Source organism: Phalacrocorax carbo, chromosome 1, assembly GCF_963921805.1.
Source record: "Phalacrocorax carbo chromosome 1, bPhaCar2.1, whole genome shotgun sequence".
Lineage (NCBI taxonomy): Eukaryota > Metazoa > Chordata > Aves > Suliformes > Phalacrocoracidae > Phalacrocorax > Phalacrocorax carbo.
This window is the reverse complement of record NC_087513.1, coordinates 187,083,171-187,109,014: the sequence shown is the minus strand read 5'-3', so window position 1 is coordinate 187,109,014 and position 25,844 is coordinate 187,083,171. Positions and strand designations below refer to the sequence as shown.

General features: G+C 38.3%; 1 protein-coding gene across 6 annotated transcripts in view; it reads left to right on the top strand.

Moving 5' to 3' along the window:
- Positions 1-785: 785 nt before the first annotated feature.
- LOC104053326 (RCC1 and BTB domain-containing protein 2) overlaps positions 786-25,844 on the top strand; it is a 37,354-nt gene continuing 12,295 nt past the window's right edge. Inside the window, exons 1-9 of one of the 6 annotated variants that reach the window (XM_064440872.1) lie at positions 786-858; positions 9,522-9,585; positions 12,444-12,602; positions 13,086-13,236; positions 15,423-15,505; positions 16,199-16,357; positions 17,907-18,014; positions 20,058-20,200; positions 21,985-22,175. In XM_064440872.1, coding sequence (XP_064296942.1) covers positions 9,544-9,585; positions 12,444-12,602; positions 13,086-13,236; positions 15,423-15,505; positions 16,199-16,357; positions 17,907-18,014; positions 20,058-20,200; positions 21,985-22,175 — 1,036 coding nt within the window. In that variant the 5' untranslated portion in view covers positions 786-858; positions 9,522-9,543. The other 5 variants (XM_064440870.1, XM_064440873.1, XM_064440871.1 and 2 more) reach the window with 5 other exon arrangements.

Sequence of the window (25,844 nt, the reverse complement as noted above, 5' to 3'; positions counted from 1 at the left end):
AGAAAAACTGAGACCTCCCCTAGCAGATAAATTAGTTTTTGATTGCAAGTTAGCTCCTTAGCCCCGGAGCAAACTTCCTCCTGAATAAGGTTCCCACAGCAACAACCTAACAGTATCACTGAATATCACAGCAAAAGGTCTCCAAACACGTACCACAGCAAGGTGACAGGGTATTATCACACTCCAGGTAAGAGACATAACCAAGCAAAACAGACAGCTTGTTGCTTTTTAGGAAAGCTGGTCAAGTCTGCCCTCTTTGGGAGTGCTTAATTTTAAACATGAACCTTAGGAGAAATAGAATACTTATATCCTCTTACTTCCCTTGGGGAAAAAAATATAAATGATTGCACATTGGAACAGCTTAACTGTGTGTCACATTCTCTTTAACAGTCATCTTTGATCATAGTCTCTCGCTACGTGGTGGTGTCGCATGCATCTAGGCCCAGGCAACAGCTTGAGGCTCGGTGGAAAGCCGTGTTGTCTCCCTCAGCGCCGCGCTCGCTCTGGGCGGCCGTATCATCAGAAAGAGATGGGCCTTGTCAGAGAAGGGCTTCTCCTGGCCTCTCTTCGCCTCGGCTCAGCAGGAGAGGAGCCCTTCCCGGCAGAAAGCAAGCGGCTCTGCAGCTCGGGCCAAACCCCGCGGGGCGGCCCCCTCACCAGCCGTGCCTGCGCCGGGCTCGGCGGCGGGAGGCCGCCGCTCTCCGGGCTCCCGCTGCGGTAGGTGGGTCCCGGGGAGGCGCTAACCCCCTTCCCTCCTCCTTCCCTCCCTCCGCCGTTGAGGGGGCGGCTGAGCGCGGCGGCATCTTCCCTTGTCTCATTGGGAGGGAGGAGGAGCCGCCGCCGCCGCTTGCGGGGAAGGTAAGCAGCGGAGGAAGGGGATGGCCGCCGCCGCCACTTTCCGCGGGCAGAGCCCTGCGCGCCTCCCCGCTGAGGAGAGCTGAGGCGCCGCACGCCACGCTGTAACCGCCAGGCGGGTGGGCGGTGGGTGAGACCGTGAGGCTGGGCTGTGGCGGATCTTCCCGTCCCGTCCCGCCCCGCTCCCGCCGCCGTCGGCGGGGGAAGGGGACGGGGGGGGGGGGGCGGGCCGTGCGCTCCAGCGCTTCCCGCCCAGCCGCCGCCGCCACCGTGGGCTGTGCCCGTGAGGCGGGGCGGGGCGGGCCGGCGGCGGCCTTTGGGCTGTGCCGGGCACACGGCCTGCGCCAGCTCCGGCCCGCAGCTCTCCGGGGGTGGGGGTGAGGCGGCTTTTCTCCGCCGGGCTGCCCGCTAGCCGCCCCCACTCGTAGGCGGGAAAGGGCCCCCTGGGTTATGCTTCCCAGGCACCTGGTTTATAAATGGCTGATAACGGCGGTTTTGCATCTTGTGTTTGGGGTTAAATCTGTGGAGTGTTGGAGAGCTCTGTCCGCAGGTGTGCGGGGGGAGTGTGAAGCTTCCAGCACGTTCCACAAGCTTAGCTTGATGGCCAGTCACAGTTTTAATGCAGAGAGAGGATACTTGGGAAACCAAGGATTGTTAATGTGTGGGAAATGGGAGGATTGCGTTGAATTGCCTGGTGGAGATGCAAGTTCTAATATTGATGGATAAAAAGAGAGGGCATGATCAGCAAAGGGATTTTACTCCAGGCTATGGCCTGAGTAAAGGCCTGTAGAGAGTTGTGTTTGTGCACCACTGGAAACCGTTTGGGCTGAACTAGTGGTGAAGGATGTGAAAGCAGACATGGAGCAAGTGAAACAAGGAGGAATAATCATCCTACTGAATGTGGGGTTGGAAAGCTAATACTACCCAGGTACGAGAAATAAATCTGACAGAATGACAGTGGATGTGAATGATGTGATGGACTGTAAAGTAACAGGAGGAGGTGGTGTGGATAAAAAAAGGAGTCAAGCGTATCATTGCTTTGAGAAAAGAAAATTGTAAAAGCTTTTGGTGGTGCCTGCTGTAGACCACAAGAGTTGGATTTGGATAAGGATATCGCTTACTGGGAGATACTACCAGGAATTATGTCACGGGTAGATGTCTGTCTTAGATATAGATAACAGCATCATTTAGGAAGTACATAATAGCGATCCAGTTATTCTCACATACATACCGCTGCTGCAAGCTTACGAAAAAAGCACTGAATTGCTTTAGATTTGCTCTCAGTAAGTCGGGTGAAAAGTTCTGAGAGAGCTGGTTTATTAGTCAGCTTGTGATCTTGGATTACATTTTTAATTGTATTAAATACATAGAAATAAAATCGAGGACTAAACAAACAGGTTTGAAATTCTCAATTTTAGAGGGGCAAACTTTGAAAAATTAAGAGGATCAATTACTAATGTTAGCTGCACTGGAGTCCTGAGGGCCTTAGAAGCAAAGAAGGTATGAAGCCATTTTATGCCAAAGGTAGAATCTATTTGGAATTTATATCAAAAAAATGAGAAGAGGTCCATCGAAAAGAACTTCTATGCATCTCAAAAAGGATTTTAGGAATTAAAGGCTAGAAAAAGGGCGGATAAGCAAAATAAAATATAAGAGATAAAGTGCAGTTCTAAAGTGACAATTGACAATAGTAATTCTGAGTTGGTTATAAGCAATTCTTTTTTAAAGCTTCTTTAATCATGTAAGTAAAACCAAGAATAGAAGTAAGACCACTCACTGAGTGATAAAGTTGAGGTGAAATAACCTTGGCATCATGATGCATGTAATCTGTTGCAGTTTGAAGGAGACTACTGTGGTGGGTAGATTTAATATTAGATGCTTAAACTTATACCACAAAGAATAACATTTTGTCTCTTAATTATTTTTTAAGAGTTGGAAACCTCTATGTGTTACATCTAATCCAATATTCTTGCCACTTAACGTTGGTCAGTTCCAGTATCAGAAGACTGTTAAAAAAAAATACCCAAATGGACAGTTACACAGTCATTTACTCATAGAAGTGGGCTAACTTTTCTTTCATATACACATTCTATTTACTGTTGTACCTCTTGCTTCTATAACATACGGTATCTTTTTATGCAGACAGCTGTAACTATAAAAGTTTATCAGAATTCTCAACTCCAGGTATATAATACCGGTTGTGTATGTGTGCGTGTGTATATATATATATTTTTTAGATATGCATTTATGTATATGTGTTTGATGTATATACCTAGGCAAGTTCTGACTTTGTGTCAGGGAAAGATTGCACCATCCTCCCACCTGCCCAGGCGTTGCATGCTGGGTTCATGGGAAATGCTCTTGCAAGTACCCAGTGTTACAGGGAAGTGTAGCTACAGCCTGATTCATGCTGGAACCGTGCTAGGCATCATCTTGAAAAAACTCTTCTCTCAGGGACTCAGCATGTAGCCCTCTTATCTGTCAGCAGGAGCCCTTATCATGGACCAAGGCTCTGATGTGCAGGAAGACTGTGCTAAACTGATGTGGAAAAGAAAGCCAGGTTTCATTTAATAGGGCTTATGGGCTTGTTTAGGTTTTTTATTAAGGCTTAGAATGTTTTGGAAGATACATTTTATAAATTAAAGCTTTTAGTCTAAATGAGGCTTGAATGACCTTCCATGAACGTCTAAGGAAGTGATTAAAGGTTGGAACTATAGAAGCTGCTAATATTTCTTCTTTAACAGCTAGAGCAGACTGTGAGGTCAGAGATCCAACAGCTAGACCCGATATATTGCTCAACATTTGGCTGGATCAGGTAACAGCAGACACTAAAAATTTAGGCTAGGTCAGATCTATTTAGAGGGGGCATAACAAAATGCTTGCATTTGCATGCTGTTTTTCTGTTGATGCAGTATAGTATTTATGATTACATAGTAATGGAAGGGCCCTTCCCTGACATGGTGTTCATATGGCACTGAACTGGTGTCCAGTCAGGCTCCCACTTGCAGGTGCGATGCCACCTAACATCTGAAGCTTGTACATGGTTTGTCCTGAACAACTTGCTGAGATGCTAGCGTTTCTTAAAGAATCTTAGTACAGAAAATGTTAAAGCTCTAAGAATTTAAGTTTATAAAAATATAATAGCTGTTTCTTTCATGTATTTATTGCATTATTTTGAATTCTTTTGCTCAGTTGCACAGTTAATATTTTTAATAAAGTTCTTTCAAAACCAAATCTTTGGAATACTTTTGTTTCCCTAAACCTAGTTCCTCGAACTCTTGTGTCAAGAAGGTCAAAATGAAGAATCAGTATAAGTTTCAATTCTACCAAATCAGTTATATGGTAACTTAAATTTTACGTGACTTTAAAACTAAAGCTAACAACTGCATTGGTTGTATTTTATAGTTTGTGTGTATGTATGGACTGCAGGAATGGAAGTGTGTTTAGAGTTTGGCTAACAATTCAGCAAAGAGAAGGAGCTTTTCAAGTTAATTTTCTGAAAATCTTGAATCAACCACATTAAAAAATTGAGCAAATGTTTTTCTACAGCATGTCTGGTTAGATTTAGGTTACGTTAGATTACATTGGGTTAGATTTAGATACAGGAATGACATCCTGTTCCCAAGACACTGTCTAACAAAATGCTTGATTATTTTAATACACTTCAAGGTCTGGAGATAATGATCATATTTTTTTTCTTTAACTGCAGAAGTAAACCACTAATTATGTGAAAATTACTCCAGTGTCATCCTACAATGCTTTTCAGCATTGAAGGTAGTTTTGCACGCCTTTAAAGGGTATTTTTGCACTTGTAGAAAGAAGTGTAAATATTTCAAAGTGAAAATATTTTTTGATTGGCACCTTCTTATCAGGCTCTTTTAACTGGTGACCTTGACATTTCAGTGTCTTATTAGAGGCTTAATTAGGCTAATACGACTTATTAGTCTTATTTTGGAGGTGAGGGAAAGGTGTCCTGGGAATCTACATATAATTTTTCAAAGCAGTTTTGTTACTTAGGGTGGAAATTTTGCACCAGACCCTAACACTTGCTTTTAAACCATTGGAGAGTTGAAAAATCATGCCCTGTGTTCTGTCCTGTCTTCTCACTTCTTTAAAAACATTTTTCCCTGATACATTTGCTCTTTATTGCAGTAGTATTGAACCTGTATCAAAGGTTGCTAAGCATGGGTAACAGAAGAGTGTTCCCATTATCTTCTTTGCTTTTCATGTGCCCATGTTCTCTTTTGTGTGTTGTTTGCATCTTATCCTTCACTGCTTTCATTCTTGGCAACCAGTTTTTTCTGGGGGCGATGATGTTACTGAAAAACAAGGCGTTTGCAAATAGCTTTCAAGCATCTAGCTCCAATACAGCACAGTGCATGTAGGTGAACCTCTGATAGCTTCAGTGGGATCATGCTTGAGGTCCATCCCTGGAGCCAACAGGTGGAACAGGATGTCACACCAAATGAGAGGTGGCCTCTGACAAGATGTTTTTGGCTAAAGTTTTTTTTTTTCTGGAGATTGAGACAATAAAGCTGTCTTATCTCAGATCATTTCAATTAGAAATTTCTGTAGCAGTTGCCTGCCTTGCAAGGTCAAGGATGTCAGTCTTTCAGACTGTAAATACTCCAGTCTTTCAGTTTCTTGGATCTAGCCTCTAAAATGCAAGTAAGTAGATTTGCTCTTGTAATTAGTAGGCAGCTAGCAGAGCTTGCACTGGGAGCCGAGAAGGCACAGTCTGGTGCCAAGAAACAAGGAGGGAACAAGAGAAGAGTATGCTTTAGTTGGAGATAGCAGTTTTTCTAACAATCACTTACTGTTTCTCAAGGTCTGCAGTTTCTTGATAATGGAAAATGCTGCATCAATGGAAGAATGAATGACAAACTGAGTTCTGTCAGTTTATTGTCAGAACTGGATGGAGTAGTGGTATTTCACTGTACATGAAGAAGGAAGATAGTTTTGAAGATAGACTCATACCTTCCTAGAAAGGGAATGTGATGTGTTCGGTAGGAATAATTGACAGTATTACTGGTCTGTCCTCTCCTGCAATATTGCTTGGACAAGTTAGCATCATTTCACAACTACTTCAGTAGGAAACTGCTGAGAAATCAAGAATATCAGAGAAGGTTAGGTTCCTTTCCTAAAGGTGTCAGCAAGTCTCGTTTTGATGTGACTTTTTCCTCCTAATCTTTCCTAAGCCTGTGGTTAGAGTCCTTGGGGAAGAACCTCCAGACAGACCTTTGATTCAGTAGTTGAGATTCATAAATGCTCAAATTAAGTGGGAGGAAATACTTAGCAGAGTTCTGAAAATTTTTGTTTGCTTGCCAAGTTCCTACAGAGACAATCTGCAAGAATGTTTACATTCAAATGAGTCAGTGAACCTGTTTAAATATTTAAGATTAAGTGGTCTTAGACTGCTAATAGAAATAGTAATTGTGTTCCTTAACTTGAGCTGACCTGCACCACAGAAGCATATGTGCCTTACCCAAAGATGGTTGGTCCATGGTTGGACTGGAACCAGGGTCAGAACTTTCAAATTCTAAGACCTAAACTCAGACTGCCAGAATATGCTGTCTGGATTCTTAAGTGGTACTCGGATTCCAGATAAGAGATTTGTGGAAGTTTAAAATAAATATTTTTTTATTAAAATGCCGTGAACTTCCTCAAGAAATGAATCTTTACAATGATGAAGTTTTCTCCTTTAGATCTGCACGTCAGAATTTTTTTTTGAAACACAGCTAGTGAAAACGTATGTAAAGTTTTAATACATGAGAAATATTTCTTGCTTACCTTTTTACTTTCTGAATTAAGTATTGCATTTTTTAAAAATGTAGTGGGTAGATATTTTAAAGTAAGGTTTCTTAGAAATGATATGCATATTGTAAGATTTAGTAGATGAACAACCCCAATAACTTGTCTGAAATAGCTAGGGTATGTTTTTCTTCTGTACCTGAAATAGCCAAATATACAGATTTTATCTATTTTTTGATGAAAATACTGTTTCTTCTTTGCTTCACTCTGTATATGTAACGGTTATTTTTCTGGGGGGAAAATTCCTACAAGTAGGCAACTATGAATCATCTCTAGTATTTTAAAGTTATACGGATAAGAATGATTCTCAGACAGGCTTAATAATTCTTAGACAGGCTTAATATTTTTTTATTGTCTGTCTTTATTTTCAGGATCCCAGGGTGAATATGTGCTCTTAAATCTATTACAGATTTTTAGAAAGAACATCTTCACAGGTGCAAACATTTGGCAATCAGTATGTACTTTTATTAGAATACATAAATTGGAAATAAAGAATAAACTGGTGTAATTTGAGCCGTACCATGTACCCTGTAGGGCTGCTTAGAAATGAGGTGTCTATGTTTGCAGTACAGCTTGAAAAATGGAGTTGCAGAGTAATTTTCTCTTAGTTATATATAAGATAAAATATTTTTGGCTTCTGAAGACATTTAAGTTATCTTTGTTCTTGAAAAGTTAGTGCAAAACTGTCAGCATGTTTGTGGGACTTAGTACTGGGCTGGAGAACCTTTCGTTAGGTAACGGAAGTGGTCCATCATAATGTACCTTTCTTTATACTAACAAACTGCTTTTAAAGTCAAACTATGCATTTGTCTAAAAAGAAGCAGTTGAATGGAAATATTAGAAGTTGAAGAACTGTGAATATCAGTTATGTTTCAAATGGCTTGAGGAAGGAAATACAGAATTCTGCATTTACTTAAGTTAGAAAAATCATAGTTAATAGTTATTCTCTTGGGGAACATGTGTGCCTTGTGGGCTGAGTGTAGGCTAAGATGGCCAAGAAGTGGGTAACTTATATCAGCATTGCTAGGGAGTGCTGGAAATTGATGCTGCAAAATATTGGATAGCCTTGATATTCAGTTCTACAGTAGAGCTGCTCACATGCTTGAAATTAAATGTTTCAGAATTGCAGTTCAGTAATACAGTCCTGCTCAAGCTGTGGTTGTGCCAAAGGCCATAATTAGGTGAGTTATTTCTAGTTTAAGTAATGTACACAAAATCAACTGGTTGCATTCTTGTTGTCTGAACAAGTAAGTGTGTTGAAGAAAATAAATCACGTAACAGCAAGTGTTTAACAAGTTGACCTGTATCTGTTAAGTCGTAAAGCTTGGTAAATGGCCATGTATGCTTATTCAGTTGTGCGTGTATAACTGTCTAGTGCTGTTCAGTTCTTAGCTGCTGCTCCAGCATGGCATGGATATCCTATAGGTCCTGCATTACATCTGCCACCCCCGTTTGGTGTCAGGCATCCCCAATAGCAGTAGGTGCTAATGTGTGGGCAACTGAATCAGCTGTTTAGCCTTTCCTAGTTGAAAGGGAATATGACTTAGCTACAAGTTATTTCCGTTTGTTGTGTGTTTGAGTCTTTAGCTCACAGTCAACATGGACAAGAAAGTAGTCGGACTTTCACACATGAGCTGAATTTGTCATTTAATGTCTCAAACTAAATGTATAAAATAGACTGTGTGTATGTAGATTTCTGGGTTTTGTTAGAGCATAAGCTTAACAGGGTACATATTCAGTATAGTTGAGCTGCAGCAATTGTTTGGTTTTTTATTTGTTTAAAGTAAATAAAAATATTTTTGTTTATTCAGTAAATTAGATCATATCTTTTACATAATTATAATTTATAATATTTAAATCATATTAATTTCATGTGTTCTGTGTCCTTGGCCAAGCTCTTATGGCATGAAGTCTTATGTAAGACACATGTTTAGTAGTAAGTTAGGAGTTTTATAAAGGTCATCTGGTATTTCTCTTCAGGTGTGGTATGCATCTGAAAAGTAAGTAAGGAAAATGGTAACTTCTTGTTTGTTAGAGGTTATTCTGCCTGTAGTCAGAATTTCACAGAATTTTAACTTTTCAGTGAAAAGTAAACAGATGTTTTGCATTGCCTGAACCAGTGTACCTCAAAGAAAATTATGTGTACAACTTTCTCACTTGTTGAATAGAAGAAGCTTGCACAGCTTCAAGCCTGCTTACTCACTTTTGCAATTTTACTGAAAACAGTTATATGGCTTTATGTTAGGAAATAATTCAAGGATAGTAGAGTTGTGCATATTTATTTGGCAAGAAACATCTGATCTGAAAGTCTGTTTCTATTGGTGAAATTATACAAGTCATTTACGGGGCTGGCAGTATTTTCTGAAACAGAGTGAATAAGTTAACAGTTCTCAGTAAACCTGAAAAGACCCAAACGTTTTTCTAACATTAGTTTTCAGAATGGAACTGAATATTTGAAGGCTTAAGCTGGAAATTAAAAGATCCAACCAGTGTACTTTGCTGAAAGAAATGTCTTGAAAAATTACATCAGCAAGGTTCTACATTTATTTTTACTGCAATAAAAAGACTTTGGAGTACTGTGTTTAACAAAACTTCTTTCCTTCCAAACACAGTCTGATTAATTTTACTACTTGTTTTCAAAAAATGTTTTGTCCAAGAATTATTTGTTTAGTTAAGAATACAGAAGGGCAGAGTCTGTCTGACTGATTAGAGTTGAATATGAAACCAAAATTGACTGAGCTTCCTGTTTCGTTTTTTTCTCACCCCACAGAAGCAAATAGTTCTGACTTAATATTAAGTGTGTATTGCTACCGCAGTATGATATGGTGATTTTAACCGCAGTTCTCTCTCTGCAGGGGGACACAAGCACAAATCCATATGGAGGATGAATCTCCTCCTTCTCAAGGAGTCAGTGTCAAGGTCAGAGTGTGAATTTGTATTGAGAATTCTGTACTGCTCTACTCAAAAGGAATAAGCTTGGTTCCATTTAGCAGTAGCTTACTACATGCTAGTAGCTTTCAAGATAAACAGAAAATCAATACTATAGATAGGAAGATGACACTAGCGAAAGAAATATTGCTTATATGATCTACAAAATATGAGAAGAACAATACATTCATTTTAATTAGGTTGAATTGCTCCTTTGGCTTACAAGGCTGGTTTAATTTAGTATTAAGTTCAAAAGTTTCATGTTCCAGCCTAATGTTTCAACAACATAAACTTGTTAGATTTAACTTGTGTAGCGTAATTTGATGTATAAACTTCCTCCTATTTTCCTCTTTTATTTTGTTTAAACGCTCTGCATGTAAAACTTAATGAAACATCATTCAGATTTTGAGCTTAATGATGATGCTTTTAAGGTGATCTATGTGACAAATAAAACTGAATAACCAGCTTTCAAACTGATTGCTGGGGTCAAATGAAGTGTAGAAGTTTCAGGAATACTTGAGATATAACTAATATACCTTTGGGATAGGTAGCTGGACCATATGAAATCTCAAATTCTGGTCTAACTCTTCATGACTTTGTGCAATATAATGGGGGAACTGATCACTTTTGGAACATAAATATTGGCAGGCTGACAGTTCAAGCTGTTTTTCCTCTTTTGGGAACAAAATATAATGGAGAGGTGCGGGAGGGGAGATCTTGAAAGGTGAGATAGTATCTCTTACTGAGTTGAATGTAATAATTCCTGGGACAGGATTTAGATCATGGATATTTTTTTAGTCTGATAAAGTTTGCTGTTATTTCTTTTGTTAAAAAAAAAATCAGTATCATAAGTTTTTCCTTAAGTGCTTTTTATAATAGTGGATTTTTTTCCTTCAATGTATGATTTTAGTGTTAAGAAGTGCTACAGTTTGTTGTTTTTTTTTAAACTGTTAATTGTGAGGGTAGAACACAGATGATTTGCAGAAGGAGGTTACAGAAAAAACCTTTTCTATTTAAGGTGAATGCGTTCTGATCCAGTGTGCAATTGGAATTTAGAACCCACTTTTTAAAGAAGCCAATATGTAATTCCAGTAAGGGAATCTGTACACTTGAAAGTCACCCTGACTATCCTTTTGAACCTGAGGCTTCATCAGTCTTGAGCAAAAGTGGGATGCGTTTTTATTGAAGCAATTGGAAGACCAGTCTGTGATGCTTTCTGTATTCATTATCATATTTCAAAAGTGCCTAAAGTCCTCCATAGAATTAATGCTAGCTTCTTGAAAACAAATTGTTCTGTGAACAGCAGATGAATGAAGCCTGATTCCATATGGATTTGTGTCCTTCGTCCCTTATAACCCTGCTGTGTGTCATGGAGGACAGCATTTGCTAGGACTAGCTTGGACCTACTTGCTTGCTAACTTATTTCATAACATACATATCTGATTGTCCAGCTGCCTACTGCCAAATGGATTGCATCAGCAGAATCTTACTTCCCTTTCACTTGCAAATTTGGCTGACATTGGTCAGTTATTTGATGTGAGGAGATGGGGAAAGAACTGGTGTGATCAAAACCACAGCTTTTCTTTAGGGAAGATGACCAACCCTCCTTTCCCTTCCTCGGAAGTATACGATAAAGAAATGTGTGAGTAACTGGTATTTGTTTGGAGATTTTAATCCAGGATTAATTTAGGGATCATTTCTTTATCTTCAAACATTATGTATGTTTCTGTGTACATTTTTTCATAGTAAGTGATACTAATCAAAAAAGCAATATCCTTATGACTGACATAATGTGCTTCAGACTCCAAACTAGAATTTATTCACATCTTTGTTTCAGTCAGAGTTAGAAAAAGTTATATTCTAGAACACATAATTTTGTAAGTCTGCTACTTATTAGAAAGAAACTAATGATGCAGTCCTCACGTGGTGAGCTACATAATGCCTGTGATAGGCAAAATCTGTTCTTGCTTACCCTCTGATGTGGCAAGTAACGCTGCTTTTCTTTCATGTCCAGAGCCTGTTTTAATTTCAGTAAAGAAAATTTCATGCATGCCCCATGCAAAATTTCCTATTAAATTTTGATACTGCAACATTTTTCTGATTTATGCTCTACTAAAGCAGTAGAAATGTTGCATGAGGTTCAGACGTTAGCTTTACTAATTTTAATGTCTGGAGAGATCTGTTTTTCTTTTCCTTTAACTATAAACTTGTAATTTGTCCTTGGCTAAGCTAGAAAATGCTCATTTATCTTTTTTCTTTTATTATCTTTATTCTTCTGTTATGCACATATTCTTAGGAAGTTCCCAAAGATTCAGTAATTGTTGAAACAGAGAAGTAAATTCCAGAAGTAAAGGAGAAAGGAAAAAGTTTCTCAAGTTTTCTCAAACTTCCTTTTTAATGCATGAAAACAAATGTGTATATTTTTCAAAGATAAGTATAATCTTGGGCACATTTTTTATGATTTCTTCTTTTAACAGTAATTTTAGCACCAGAGGAAAACACACAACTTATTTTCAAGTTTTGAATGTATACTTTACCCTTTATATTAGAATCTTCTCCATTGAATTGTAAAAGCTAGCGGTTATGTTGTATGAATATAGTGAAAATACAATCTCACCATTGAACTTCTTGTATGATACTTTTCCCCATGCATATAGATCCTTTTCTTCTGGATCATAATATAGTTTATTTCTTTATTTTAATGGCTTCCCTCTATATATTTTTCTAGAATTAACATACTGGTTTGTGGTTGAGAAAGGAGATGGTGGTGTTTCTCTAAATTTATCCTTTTTACTGTGCAAAGGTATGCATTTCTGTCTAGGATTTGATATAAATTTTTATAATATCAGGTCTTGGAAGCAACATTATTGTCAGCCCTGAAGATGTTGGATGTTGGGAAATGGCCAATTTTTTCTCTCTGTTCCCAAGAAGAGCTCAAATTAATTCGTCAAGCCTGTGTATTTGGCAGTGCTGGTAATGAAGTGTTGTATGCAACTGAAAATGACGAGGTAATTGTCCAAGGGTGTGTATGAACATGACAGATTTAGTCATTTATGTATCAAGTTATTCTGAAAGCCAGTAATATGATAGTATACCTAGAAAAAGTTGCATGCAAAAGTGCCTGATCATTTTGATTGCTATTAAAACATTTTCAATTCAAATTAATGGCTTCCTACCACAATCAGAGGTTAAAGAGAAGATGGAATGAGATGTTTCTTGGAGGTGCATAGTGACAGGGTGAGAGGCAATGGACACAAGGTGGAAGATGGAAAATTCTGATTCAGTATTAGGAAAAAAAAATTACAATGAGGGTGGTTAAGACCTGGAGGGGTTGTGAGATCTTGTCTTTGGAGGTGATCAAGACTCAGCTGAACATGGCCTTAAGTCAACTGATCTCTTTAGACCTTTGCTGAGCAGGGAGCTGGACTAGTTGACCTTTGGAGGTTCTCCATTCCAACCTAAATGATGATTCTGTGATTCTTTTATAACAGGTTTTTGTGCTTGGCATGAACTGCAGTGGGTGTTTGGGAACAGGTGACATGCAGAGCACGATTGAACCAAGGAGGTTAGATTCTCTATGTGGCAAAAAGATAGCCTGTCTGAGTTATGGAAGTGGCCCTCATGTTGTTCTTGCTACAGAAGGTAAAGTATGATCTGAATATTGGGTTTTCAGATACATCCAATTTCATTAGTCTGGCAAGTGTGAAAGGTCTGTGCTGATAACGTAAGATTGGAATTGGGACAGACATTCTGGGCTATGAAGTTCAACATATTTTCATTGACGAACATGACATGTCAGCCAGCTCTGTTCATAGCTGGTTCTCTGCAAAAGTTTTTCAAGCTCTGCTTTGATCTTGTTACTAATTTTGGAAGTTTTCTTTTTTTACTTTGCAGTTAAGTTTGGAACTTCTGATTGCTTCTGAAATGCATTAGTGACTACATTACGCCCATATGTTCTTGTGCCAATGTTGTCCTTTAGCTAAAATGCATCTTTTCCTTCCTGTACCTACTTTCGGATGCGCTTTAAAGACCAGTTATATTGCCTCTCAGCCTTGTTTTCTGTTGGCTCGCTGACACGCTGTTATCCACATCATGCTAGTGCCCTTCTGTTCATCAAGTACATTATTCTCAAAGGCAAATGAGTAATACCATGTTCCCAGTGAGATTCTGTTAGAGCCTGACTGATGATGTTAAAATTTGTCTCTCTTTCTCCCTTAATGAGAAGAAATCTTTTTGAATAGTCTAGTTTAGATGACGAAGGGTAGGTGAGGGGAATTGTAATTGTGTGATTCCTCTTTATTCAACTCTTCAATTCAGTTCCTCAATTACATTCCACCATTTTCTCCAGTCTTCAGGTTGAACCATTCTGGATGCTTTTTACATATGTATCTATATTCTTCTGAGCTTTGTTGCTGGCAGATCTCACTGACACACTCATACTCCTTGACCAGATTATGAACTGAAGTACTGCAAAAGAACAGGTCCAGAACTGATCCTTGATGATTTCTACTTATAACTCCATTCACGTGAATAATTTCCATTTGACACAGCCTCTTTTAACGTACCTTTCAGACAGCCGTTACATATTTCACAATTCTTGTGTTAATTACTATCATTTCCAATTTATGTTTTATGTTTCTATGTGGCTGTTTCACCTGTTCACTGAAATTTGTATTCTCATGTTGGTAAAAGAAAGAGAAGGTTGTTTGCTTTTGACAGGAAAAAGTAATTTGATTTAACCTGTTATTGTAGAGGAATACTGATTTAGCGTAGCACATTTTGCTTTTGTAGTTCTGAGGGAACCCTTCTTAGGGATAAGGAGTTTGGTGATCTCTTTAGAAATCTGATGGAGTTTTGTGTCAAACCTAGCTCTCCTGCAATAATGGTGTAATTTAGGTTTAGAAAATGATGGTGATGATGATAGACAAAATGAATGTAGGACAGTTATTCTTCAAGTCCTGCATGACTGTAACTACAGGACACTTGATTTAAAACAGATGAAAGGAAGCGAGTATGAAATGGTATTGGCTTCATCGATAACAGGCCAATATATGTACATTAAAGAGAATCAGAAATACCTGGTAATACCTGTACTCTAGTGATTGTAAATGCTTGGGAGCTGCAAAAAGTGACCAGGCTCATGTTTCCCTTAAACAGCAGCTTTCTTATATTGCCAGTTGGAGACAGAATTTTGCACCAGGTGGACCATCGGTCTAACCCAGACCTTTCTTGCATTCTTAATTTTACTAACATGTTTCTCATAATACAGAATATTATGTTTAAATAATAATTAAAGAATAGTATGTTAATTAATAACAAGTTTTTCTTACAAGCATCTTCAAGTGTATTGTAAAGGAATGAAAGCTTGTTATCTGAATTTTCCAAAGCGAGAAGCAGTGATGAGGCATAGACAAGAAATTTTGATTGATTGTGCATAATAAAGAAATTTAAATGGGGACTCCTGGTTGTCATTTCATCCTTTTCTTTCCTGTATTGCACTACCTCCTTTCTTTTTGCTATGTGATTTCCTTTACTAAGATTATGGTGATACTGTCCTTTTGGATTTGTGGTCAACACTGTGTGACGCTAGCATGGTATGCCCATGGGCTTAAGAGCCCCAAAGGGCATATATATATTAATTATATATATTGCTATTGAATTTGACTTTTCAGTTTGTAATTTTATGTTGTGTACTCATTGGAAAAATAGAGATTTTAAACCAGCTTTTTACATTTTTATTATAGAAGGAGAAGTGTATACATGGGGTCATAATGCTTATAGTCAGTTGGGCAATGGTACAACAAATCATGGTTTCATTCCCTGTCAAGTCTCTACTAACTTGGTGAACAAGAAAGTCATTGAAGTTGCCTGTGGCTCTCATCATTCTATGGTGTTAACATCTGATGGAGAGGTGAGAATAGCCGGAATAAATCTCTCTTTTCTTTTAATGAAATTCACGTCTGTGGAAAACAGGAAAATATTTTGCCTCTAGAGCATTAGGCCTTGCTTCTTGCTGTCTTCACAGTGCTGATGCAACACAGATTTTTGATAAAAGCGGAAAGCCTGTTAGGGTGTAGCTGCTTTGAAGTGCATGCAGAACATTGATTTTTGTGCCACATCTGCTTGTAATAAAATATAATAATTTATTTGTAAAGGGCAGCCAACTCCTTTCTATGCTATACTCTAAGTGCTTAATGGTGTTAAAGCTGACATTAATATAAATCACGTTCATGTAAGGAGTTCTGTCCACCAAAGTAAAAAGTTTACTCTCATTTACTTTGAGGTGCCATTTGTGTCCAACTAGCCATTCTAGTTTGGGTTCTGGAAAACTAGCAATGAATTTGTCCAGCATTAATGCAGCTGTCGTGTTGCCTCTTACCTTTGATTGGAGGAACATGAAAGAATTGAATATATAAATATTATAAGTGCCATATTTTTGATAGAAACAATTAAATTGTAAACCTATATATCTGCCTAGATCTTTAAAATAATATATCCACTTGAACTCAAAATGTAATTTTTTTATGCATATAACTTTTTTGTCTTGAATATGTACTTTGAACTGTATGTTATGTAGCCTTCTTTTATGACAATTCTACAACAGGTATACACGTGGGGTTATAATAACTCAGGCCAAGTTGGATCTGGTTCAACAGCCAATCAGCCAATTCCTCGAAGAGTTACCAGCTGCCTACAAAATAAAATAGTAGTTAATATAGCTTGTGGACAGATGTGCTCTATGGCTGTGGTGGAAAATGGAGAGGTAAGAAACTTTAAGTGCATTTTCTGACTGGATTTTATTTTATGTAATTTCATGGGATATAGATAATTTCAAACCTGTCAGTAATGAGCTACTACTCAGAAAACAAGTATACCTTTCCAAACTCCCTCAAATCTGCCTACTTATACAGCTTATAAAAACCTTTGTCATAAATTGTCCTGCACAGTCTGACATACTTAAGCACATCTTCCTATTTATGCTGATTATGGTTTCTTCTTTAGAAAGGAGGTAGAGTGAAACAGGAAGAATTGTTTGCTGACATTTGGTTTATGGCTTTTTGGTTTATGAGATTACTGATAAAGTTTAGCAGCTATTGCTTTGTATTGGCTATTGAAGTTGGCTTTGAATTGAAGGAACTCAAGTATCAAATTTCAAATTTACTTGAAAATACAATTCTGAAGTAAAAATAGCATTGTAAAGGTCAGGAGATTTTTAGAAATTTGGGGATTAAATAATCAAATCTACATATGTATACTTAGCATTTCATGCTAGCTTCATTTTATCTATGTAAAAATAACTAAGTTTGTATCACTGATTTAGTGAATTTTAAAGCTGGTATTATATTCTAGCAAAAATTGAAGTGCTGATTAATGCATTATCCCACTACTGTCTTTAGCATTCATAGAAAAATAAACTATTGTCTGTAATAGACAGTATCAAGAATGTGAGAATAATCAGTGGATACTATTTTAAATTTCAGTGCTCATATATGCACACTTCATCTCAAGAGAAAACAGGAGAAATAAAAGTACATTGCATATATTTGTTCTACTGCAGTACCCCTTGAATCCCCCTCATATTTTTTTTTTCCTTATTGCAAAGATACAAAGAGGTTGTAGTGTTCTTGTTGTTTTAGTTCCTATGAGCTGAAGATTTTGGGCAGCCTACATCCTCTCTAGCTCCATCGCTCCAAGCATTTCTGTTTAGACCTAAGTAGCTGTTGACTGTTTGCAGTGGAACATGTGTCACTGAAATTATCAGAGCTCAGTATTTTCCCTTCTGCTAATGTTCAGCTTAAAGCTGTTAACAGCCTACTCAAGCTGTTGTGCGTAGCTTCCAGTTTATTATTGTTTTAGTGTGTTTTCTTTTCTGTTAGAGGATTTTTGAATGAGAAATGAGCTCTTTGAAAAAGGGAAGTATTCATGCTGAATTTGCTCTGTGCTGGGAAACAGCCACATGAATCACTTATTTTCAACTCTTCATATTAAAATATTGTAGTCTTACATAATCTTACTCTTAAAGTGCAACATGGATATGGAGGTTTAGAATTTTAGATGAGCATGCAGTTGGTATTTTAAACAGAAGCAGCATCCAGATTTTCTGGTACAGAAAAACATGTGTGTGTATATATATCTGTGTTTAGACAGGCATGTATATATGTGTGTGTGTTTCTACATATAAAGTACAGATCCTAGGTTGTAAGGATAGGAAATACTGAAGAAAATTATTATTGTAACTCTGAAGCAGTTATATTGCTTTCAAAAGAAGGGGATGGTAGCAAACAGTTAAAATCTGTGTCTCTGGTTTTAAGGTCTATGTGTGGGGTTACAACGGTAACGGCCAGCTTGGACTGGGCAGCAGTGGCAATCAGCCAACACCATGCCGAATCGCAGCTTTGCAAGGCATTCGTGTACAGCGGGTATGTGTGTGATCCTCCCTGTCAAACCCTTTATGAACAACTGAAAATATGCTAAGGCATATACTACATTTATCTATTTGTTTAAAATGCCGTTTATCAGAATAAAAACATGTATCTTAAAATGGACCTCTGTCAGCAGGGGAGAAACTGTGACCCTGCGGAGTTCAGTGGGGAATTTTGCTATTGGCTTCAGTGAGGTCAGGATTGAACTTAAAGAAGATGAGGGCCTTAGAAATGTTTGGTCTTTTTTTTCCTGTGAAACTTAATCTTTGAAAAATCCTGTCATTTTAGTAAATAAAAAAATCTTAGGCTAAGCCATCCTTCATTAACCCCTGTCTTCTTTTCTGGGAAAATGCTGCAGTTTGGCATTTTGTCTTTCTGGAACCTGAATGTCACTTTTCGAATTGCAGTTTGCCCACAGTGACTAACTGATGTTTGAAGTCTGAACAAATTGTCTCCAACTGCTTTTGGTCAAGAGTTGGTATGATTCCATGACTGGTATTGATCTTGGGTGCTTATTGCACTTTACCAAATAACTGGGCTGCCATCAGGGTAACTAGCAAACTGATAACTTCTTTTGACTGATAAATATTTAAAGTAACTGCAGAACTGATACTGAAAGTTTCTAATTGATTTATCCAAAATAGAGGATACTGTCAGGAAAATGACACATTCCTCTAGAAAACATTGGTTTGTAAGCTCGTGGAAATTTACAAGAGCCTTTTGAACTTTGGTTCCTATTTATTTCATTTACTCAGGAAAGATACGGATTCTTTAAATCTTTTAAAATAAACTCATTTAATTACTTAGTTTTACATTCAGTTCCTGGATGTAGACAGTAGCTTGGCTGGTAACAACTGCTGTTGGAGAATATTGTCATAAAGTGAATGTTATTTTCCCCTGTATTTATTCTCCTGTTTAAAAAGTATGAGTGCTCCAGTAAGTTTGACTGAGATCCTTTCTCCATCCGCTTCATTTGCTTGATATTGATTAATACCAAGTTGTAGACCTCCAATCAGTAAATAACTTAAGGATTTATTTCGTTTAAAGCACATCACATGCTTCATGGATGGCAGTGGACTACATCTACTTATGGTACATCTGCTTTGCAGATTATATAAAGATATGTGAGCTAGATTTGAACAACGTAAATTGGTTATTGATAGGATCTAGCTATAATAGGTTATATTAATTCATGCAGAGCAAGACTGCTGCTAGTAATTTTGCCACTGTGTATCTGTATGTGGGGCATGTGCTACGTATATAGATTGTAAAGTGGATATTTAAGCAACCTTATGCCTCTTGTATATACTCGTGTATATATATACACCTATATATAAATATATAAAATACATGCCTGAGGAGGCAGTTCAGCAGGACCAAGTGGGTTTCCACAAGAGGGTATGAGCTGATGCACTTGTGTGCTGCCATCAAGTCGGCAAGTTTCATCTCTTACCTCTCTTTCCTGGCTGGCTGCTCCTGTTGCTTACTGGACACTTACTGTGGGCACTGGTGGTCCTCAGGCCCAGCTGTGGAGAGTTTCCTTCCAGTGGTGTAAGTTATCTCAGCAGAGGGTCTGGTGAGCACTAGAATTAGCAAAGGGAGGGGGAGTTGTATGTGGCTGGCAGCTGGGGAGGAGAGGAACAGATAGGGAGACCTCGCCTGTTTTTACAGTGGTAAGCTATTCACCTTGGATCAGTTGCACACAAAGCAAGGTCACCGCAAGACCATCTGCCTTTTTCTGCATTTTTTCTGCATACTGGTCATATTTGTCATATAGCTTTCCTTCTTTCTCAATTTCTAGCTATTCTTTTGCTGTATTCTTGAGATTATCTGGTAGGGTTCCTCACTGATAAGATTTTTTCCTCAGAATCAACTCATCTACTTTGCTCCCCTGTTTAATAAATGTACCTGTATTTGTAATTTTTCTAATTTTTACACTGGTGTGGAATCAATGACATTAACATATAGAATAACATGTATCTGTCTGTATTAACTTACTGTTACATAAAAATGAGATTTTCTTTTTATTATTCCTTATAGGTTGCCTGTGGCTATGCACATACATTAGTGCTAACAGATGAAGGTCAGATTTATGCCTGGGGAGCCAATTCATATGGCCAGTTAGGTACTGGGAATAAAAGTAACCAGTCTTACCCTACAACAGTTATTGTGGATAAGGACAGGTAATACTTACCGTCTAGCAGTCAGACATTAGTTGGCTTACTCTCAGAAGAGCTACAGAAAATGATGGCATTTTAAATTTATTTCTATTTTGAAGAAATAGCCTATAATTTTTTGCAATGGTTCTTCTGCTAAATGTGAACAGAATTTTCACTGAAAGTGCTTGAATCCGCCCCATAATGATCCTTGTGAAAGAGAAACTGTATGTTCTGAGTAGCCCCAAATGTGCCATTTTCTGCTCTGGTTCACACTGTACTTTATAGGCCTTAATTGCAGTTTCTCTTCAGTGGTGTAGTTTCATTGTTTGAAGTCAACAATAAAAGCTTTATTGTCTCTGAATATAAATTGTATTTTAATACGCTACTTTTGACAAGAAGTACACACAGAAAAAGTGAAGAGTGGACATCTGCAGTTTGTGTTATTTCTGCTATTAAATATGGCTCATAACCCAGGAGAGAGAAAAAGAGGAGTTCTTTCTTGATATTGTTGCCTGAAAATTAATCTTAGATTTTTACAAGTTAAATATTTTCCTGTAAGTCCTTGAAGGGTAGTGGAGCAGTTATTTCTATTGCTAATATAAAGCTATGTATATATGTGGCCAGAAATTAGAATCTGTTCCTTACTATTGAGGTTTTCATTTTGGCCTCCTATTGTAAAAATAAGAAAAGTGAGATGTCCCTCTTAAACTTGTATCTCTGTACATTATTTGTAAGGAAAGGCAACTTGTCTCTGGTGATGAGACATGGCCTGTTTTTGAACGTTGCGATTTCTTTATGTGCATTTGTGCTTTTGTTTTAAATGTAACTGATTTTTTTCCAGACACTTTGGCTGCAGTTAAAATGTTACTACATTTTAATAAAGATTTTAATGTTGTATGCTGCCTTGCCCTTTTGTTGGCCAGAATATGCATTCCTGGTGTCAGTGAGACTATTACCTCACTAAAGCCTGCAAGATTTGTACATACAGCTTTAAACAAGTTGTTTCCCAGCTATTTTCCCCAGGCAGCTGAGAAAACAAGTAAACAAGCAGTAGTTCAGACTGCAAAACAGTGGATTGTGTAATGTTGTACACAGTGGGAGTTTTGAAATCCTAAATCAACTTCAGGGTTAGTGAGACAGCCTAACATAGCTAAAATACATTTAGAAACAACTTTTAGTGCTGTTTGGTTCTAATTTTTTTTATTTTCAAAATGAAAGGCCTTTAAATATAAGTAATGTCTGAGTAATGACACTTCAGTATTTTAATTAAAACAAGTGTGTTTAAATTGTTGGTTTATAACTTACCAATTAACAAGCAGGAAAAAGTTGGGGTTTTGTTTTGTTTTGTTGTTGTTTGTTTTTGTTTTTTTTTAAATGCCTCCTCATTTCTTTCTTTATCTTCTCCAAGTTCCCCATCTCTACAGCTTAATGCAGCCACTCACCTCACTGCCCAGCACCACTAAGGATATTCAGAGACTTGAAACTCATCATAGCGTTGTTTGAGGGAGCCAAGGGGGTCAGCAGAGCATGTGCTGCAGCAGATATACTGCTCTGCTGCAAGTGTCTCCTCACTCCCGAGATGGTTTTTTGCTAAGAATTTTTCTGACTGCACGCTATTTGAAGAAACATTGATAGCCCTTTGTTAATTTTGCTGTGCATGATAGGAAAACGTTCTTGCAATTGGAAGTGCATGCATGCTTACACATATGTTTTGCACCAGAGAAAGACAGGAGGTAGTGAGCTGCTTCACTGCATTTTGTTCTTACGAGAGTGACTTGCTTTTTTTCTTTCTTTGCTTGTAAATTCAGAGTTATAGAGATTGCAGCCTGCCACTCTGCTCACACGTCAGCTGCCAAGACCCAGAGCGGCCAGGTGTACATGTGGGGCCAATGCCGTGGGCAGTCAGTGATCCTTCCCCACCTCACTCACTTTGCCTGCACTGATGACGTGTTTGCTTGCTTTGCTACCCCTGCTGTTATGTGGCGTCTTCTGTCAGTAGGTGAGCTTAAATATTTTTTGTTTTGACATCTTCTAAATAGAACCATTAGTGCATAAAACAGTTGCATGTATTTGAAGCCTAAACTTAATTTCCTCCAAAAATTTATGCTGGGAAGCAAAATCATAGTCACATATGTGTAAATGGTAATACGAAACTGTAAAAAAATTGCTAAGGCCTGATGGCAGCGCAAAATGATTGTCTGCTTTATTGACGTGGTTTATTTCTGTGGAGAAATGGCTTGGGTTTGGGGAGGGGGTTTTCTGTGTAACCACTTGTCCGGGTTTCGGCTGGGGTAGTTATTTTCCTCCTAGTAGCTGGTATAGTGCTGTGTTTTGGATTTAGTATGACAATAACGTTGATAACACACTGATGTTTTAGATGTTTCTAAGTACTGCTTGTACTTAATCAAGGATTTTTCAGTTTCCCATGCTCTGCTGGGTGCACAAGAAGGTGGGAGGGGGCACAGCTGGGAGAGCTGACCCCAACTGGCCAAAGGGATATTCCATACCATATGACGTCATGCTCAGTATACGAACTTTGGGAGTTGGCTGGGGGGCAGCGATTGCTGCTCGGGGACTGGCTGGGCATCGGTTAACGGGTTGCAAGCAGTTGCATCACTTGTTTTTCCTGGGTTTTGTTCGTCTCTCACTTTTTTGTTGTTTTCCTTTTCTATTAATATCATTGTAGTTGTTATTATTATTATATTTTAATTATTAAACTGTTCTTATCTCAACCCATGAGGTTTCTTAATCTTGCCCTTCCGATTCTCTCTCCCACCCCACCAGGGAGGAGGGTGAGTGAGCAGCTGTGTGGTGCTTAGTTGCCCGCTGGGGCTAAACCATGACACCACTGGATGTTACTGTACAATGGGTGGAGAAGCTAAGTTTGAATTTGGAGACTTGAGGGAGCCATGCAGAACAAATTAGGGACCCTGAAGCTTTCTTTGATGTCCTTAAGTAGACTACTAAGAGTGAGGAAGCCAAATTCCCGTGTTGAGAACTGGCCACAGGCACAAGTGACCATGACCTGGACTTCTGAAGAGACAAGTTGCTCGATCTCAGATATTTGATTAACATTAAGGTCTGTCTTGCTGACCTTGGCTAGAAAGAGTTAAACATATAGCATTGTTTAACAGAGAACGTTAAACATTCTTCAGCTAGAAATTCAATCTCATATTTTTTGCTAATAGTTACTGGCTTTGCTGACCTAATCAAAGATGAGACTCTTGGGGTTGTCTGTAGGTATCATCTGGGAGCTTAAGCTAAAAGGTAGAAGCAGCAACTTGTTAATTTGTAGTTTGAACTGTATTGAGCCCATCATGCTTCCATTCCACTTCTGTACTGCCTTTATAATTGCTTTTGTGTTGCTGTATGCTTTTGTCTGACAATTGTAGAACACTCTTTTCTCCCTTGGTGCCTTCTGGATGCCAAGGTAAGGAAATTATGCTATCAGTACTCGTATTTCAGCTTGGAGAGGCTAGGTGATTAAATGGAGAATCCTGCTCTCAGGAAACTGCTTTGCCAAAATTCATGTTTTAGGGCGCAGTCGAAAGAGCCCCATTTGCTCTAGGGTGAGACAGTTGCGCTTTCTAGGGTGGCTTGTCAGTACTGTAAGATATATGCTTAATTACTGCGGAAATCCTTAATATTCTTAATATTTGCCTAACACTAGATGTAAATTGTGTTGCTGCACTAAAATCCCAGGCAATGGGGTTGTTCATTCAATGTAAATATGTCAGTTTGTCAGTTGTAAGTTCTACATAAAAGTATATGTAGCATGTTCAGCTTTTTCTTCCATAGGAATCGGTTATTCTATGAAGGAAATGGAACATTATTAGCATATGTAGCTTAATCACAAATAATTCAGTTATATGTATATTCTTATGTACATTAGCAGGGTTCTGGGGCTGTTCAGCTTCCATTTCTTCTTGCTTATTTAAATATTATTTCATGCTATCAGAATTTCCCCTCCACTTTTTCTCTTGCCTTTTCTTCTCAGTTTAGTGCAGAGCATTGAGGCACTTTTCAGAGAGTGGAGGAAGACAAGAAGGAAAACCTGCTTCTTCCCTTATTTTGTTCCTCACAGGGAAGACAACTGCTGTTGTCTTCTGAAACTCTGTTACGGTTTTTCAGTGCTCCTTTCTGCAAATTCACCTTTTCTTACTTTCTTTTATAAATGCTGGTTTAGGTCAGAAATGCCGTTTTAGGTCAGCTGAAAGAGCCCTGAGTGGGATTATGTATGATCATTTGTGTAATTATCACCTTTATGCTGAAGACTTCCAAGTAACCGATTTATTAATAAGCATATTTCTCATTAATACTTATAGATATTAAGTTTCTTTAGCGCAGTCTGGTTAAGACTACATTCGGAACTATTTTCCAACACATCTTTTATCACCACCTTCATTGTCACCATGATCAATACACCCAGCCTCCCTGCACTGCTTCACGCCTTGGGAGTCATGACTGTGGTGCCTCCTTTTATTTTTATTTGCTGACCTTGACTTCTTGGTCCCTTCGGAGATAATGTTGCTACAGTGTTGCAACATTGTACTAAAGCACAAGGTGAAACCTTACAGGAGGAAAAGGTTATTTTATTTTTAAACAAAACTAATTACAGCTGCACTTTCAAACCCCAATTCTCATATGTGCCAGCATCCTCCCACTAAAATCTGTATTCAGGTGGTCTGAGCAGGGTTCACTAAGTTGACACAGGATAAAGGATGCTGGCTGTCAGGCCCTCATCATTGTCTCCTGGATTCCTTTTAGTTAGTTGACCAAGTGCTGGTTTCAGATGCGCCTTTTTTGCACGCTCTGGGTGCTGAGAGTTACTAGTCTCTCTGTCATGTCCCATCTTGGCAAGTCATCAGGACTGACTCACTGTTGTTTGTCTCCTGATCTAGGGGTGGTGAGAATCATCAGGCAGCTGCATCCTAAGATCTTGACATCTTTTCCATCTGTTATATTACAGTGCTTCCACACCCAGGCATTCCCCTGCGTTCCCCGTTCGTGGCAGTTCTGACATTCCTATTACAATTCTTAGCACTGACTGCTAAGGAGTTTTCCTGGCCTTGTGCCTTGTCAGTGTGAACTGCATCTTTGTTTCCTTCCTCAGTTTGCCCCTTCACTGCTGTAACAAATAAAAGCACCTATTTCCCTCTAAGAATTTCACAACTGAACCCCACTATATTCAGCTTACCTCTGCTGGCTGTAGAAGTCATCTGGAGATGCATGTTGATGAACATCTGAATTGCCAGTAAACTTTGAAGACAGGCTTCTCCACAGGATAATGCAGAATCCTTTGAACTATTACAGTAGGGCTTCAGCTTTGCTTTGGATGTTAAAATCACTATACTTATTCAGACAGCAGAGGTCTGACTAACAACCACATTGTACAAAATAAGAACTAATAAAGTATTTTACAGTATCATTATTTCAGAATGATTTTTATTAGCATAACATTGGCTTCCACTCCCCAAATCCTTCTACCTGTAATCCAATGCACTTTGATAATTATTGCCCTAACTGGGTATACATAGACGTGACATCCTCTAAGTGAAATGGGAAATAATTGTGCTAAACAAGGTGTAACAGTATCAAACTCTGTGTTAAGTGTTTTCTAGAGCTTGTGGTGAAGGTCTTCCCATTTCCAGCAGAATACTATTCTTAC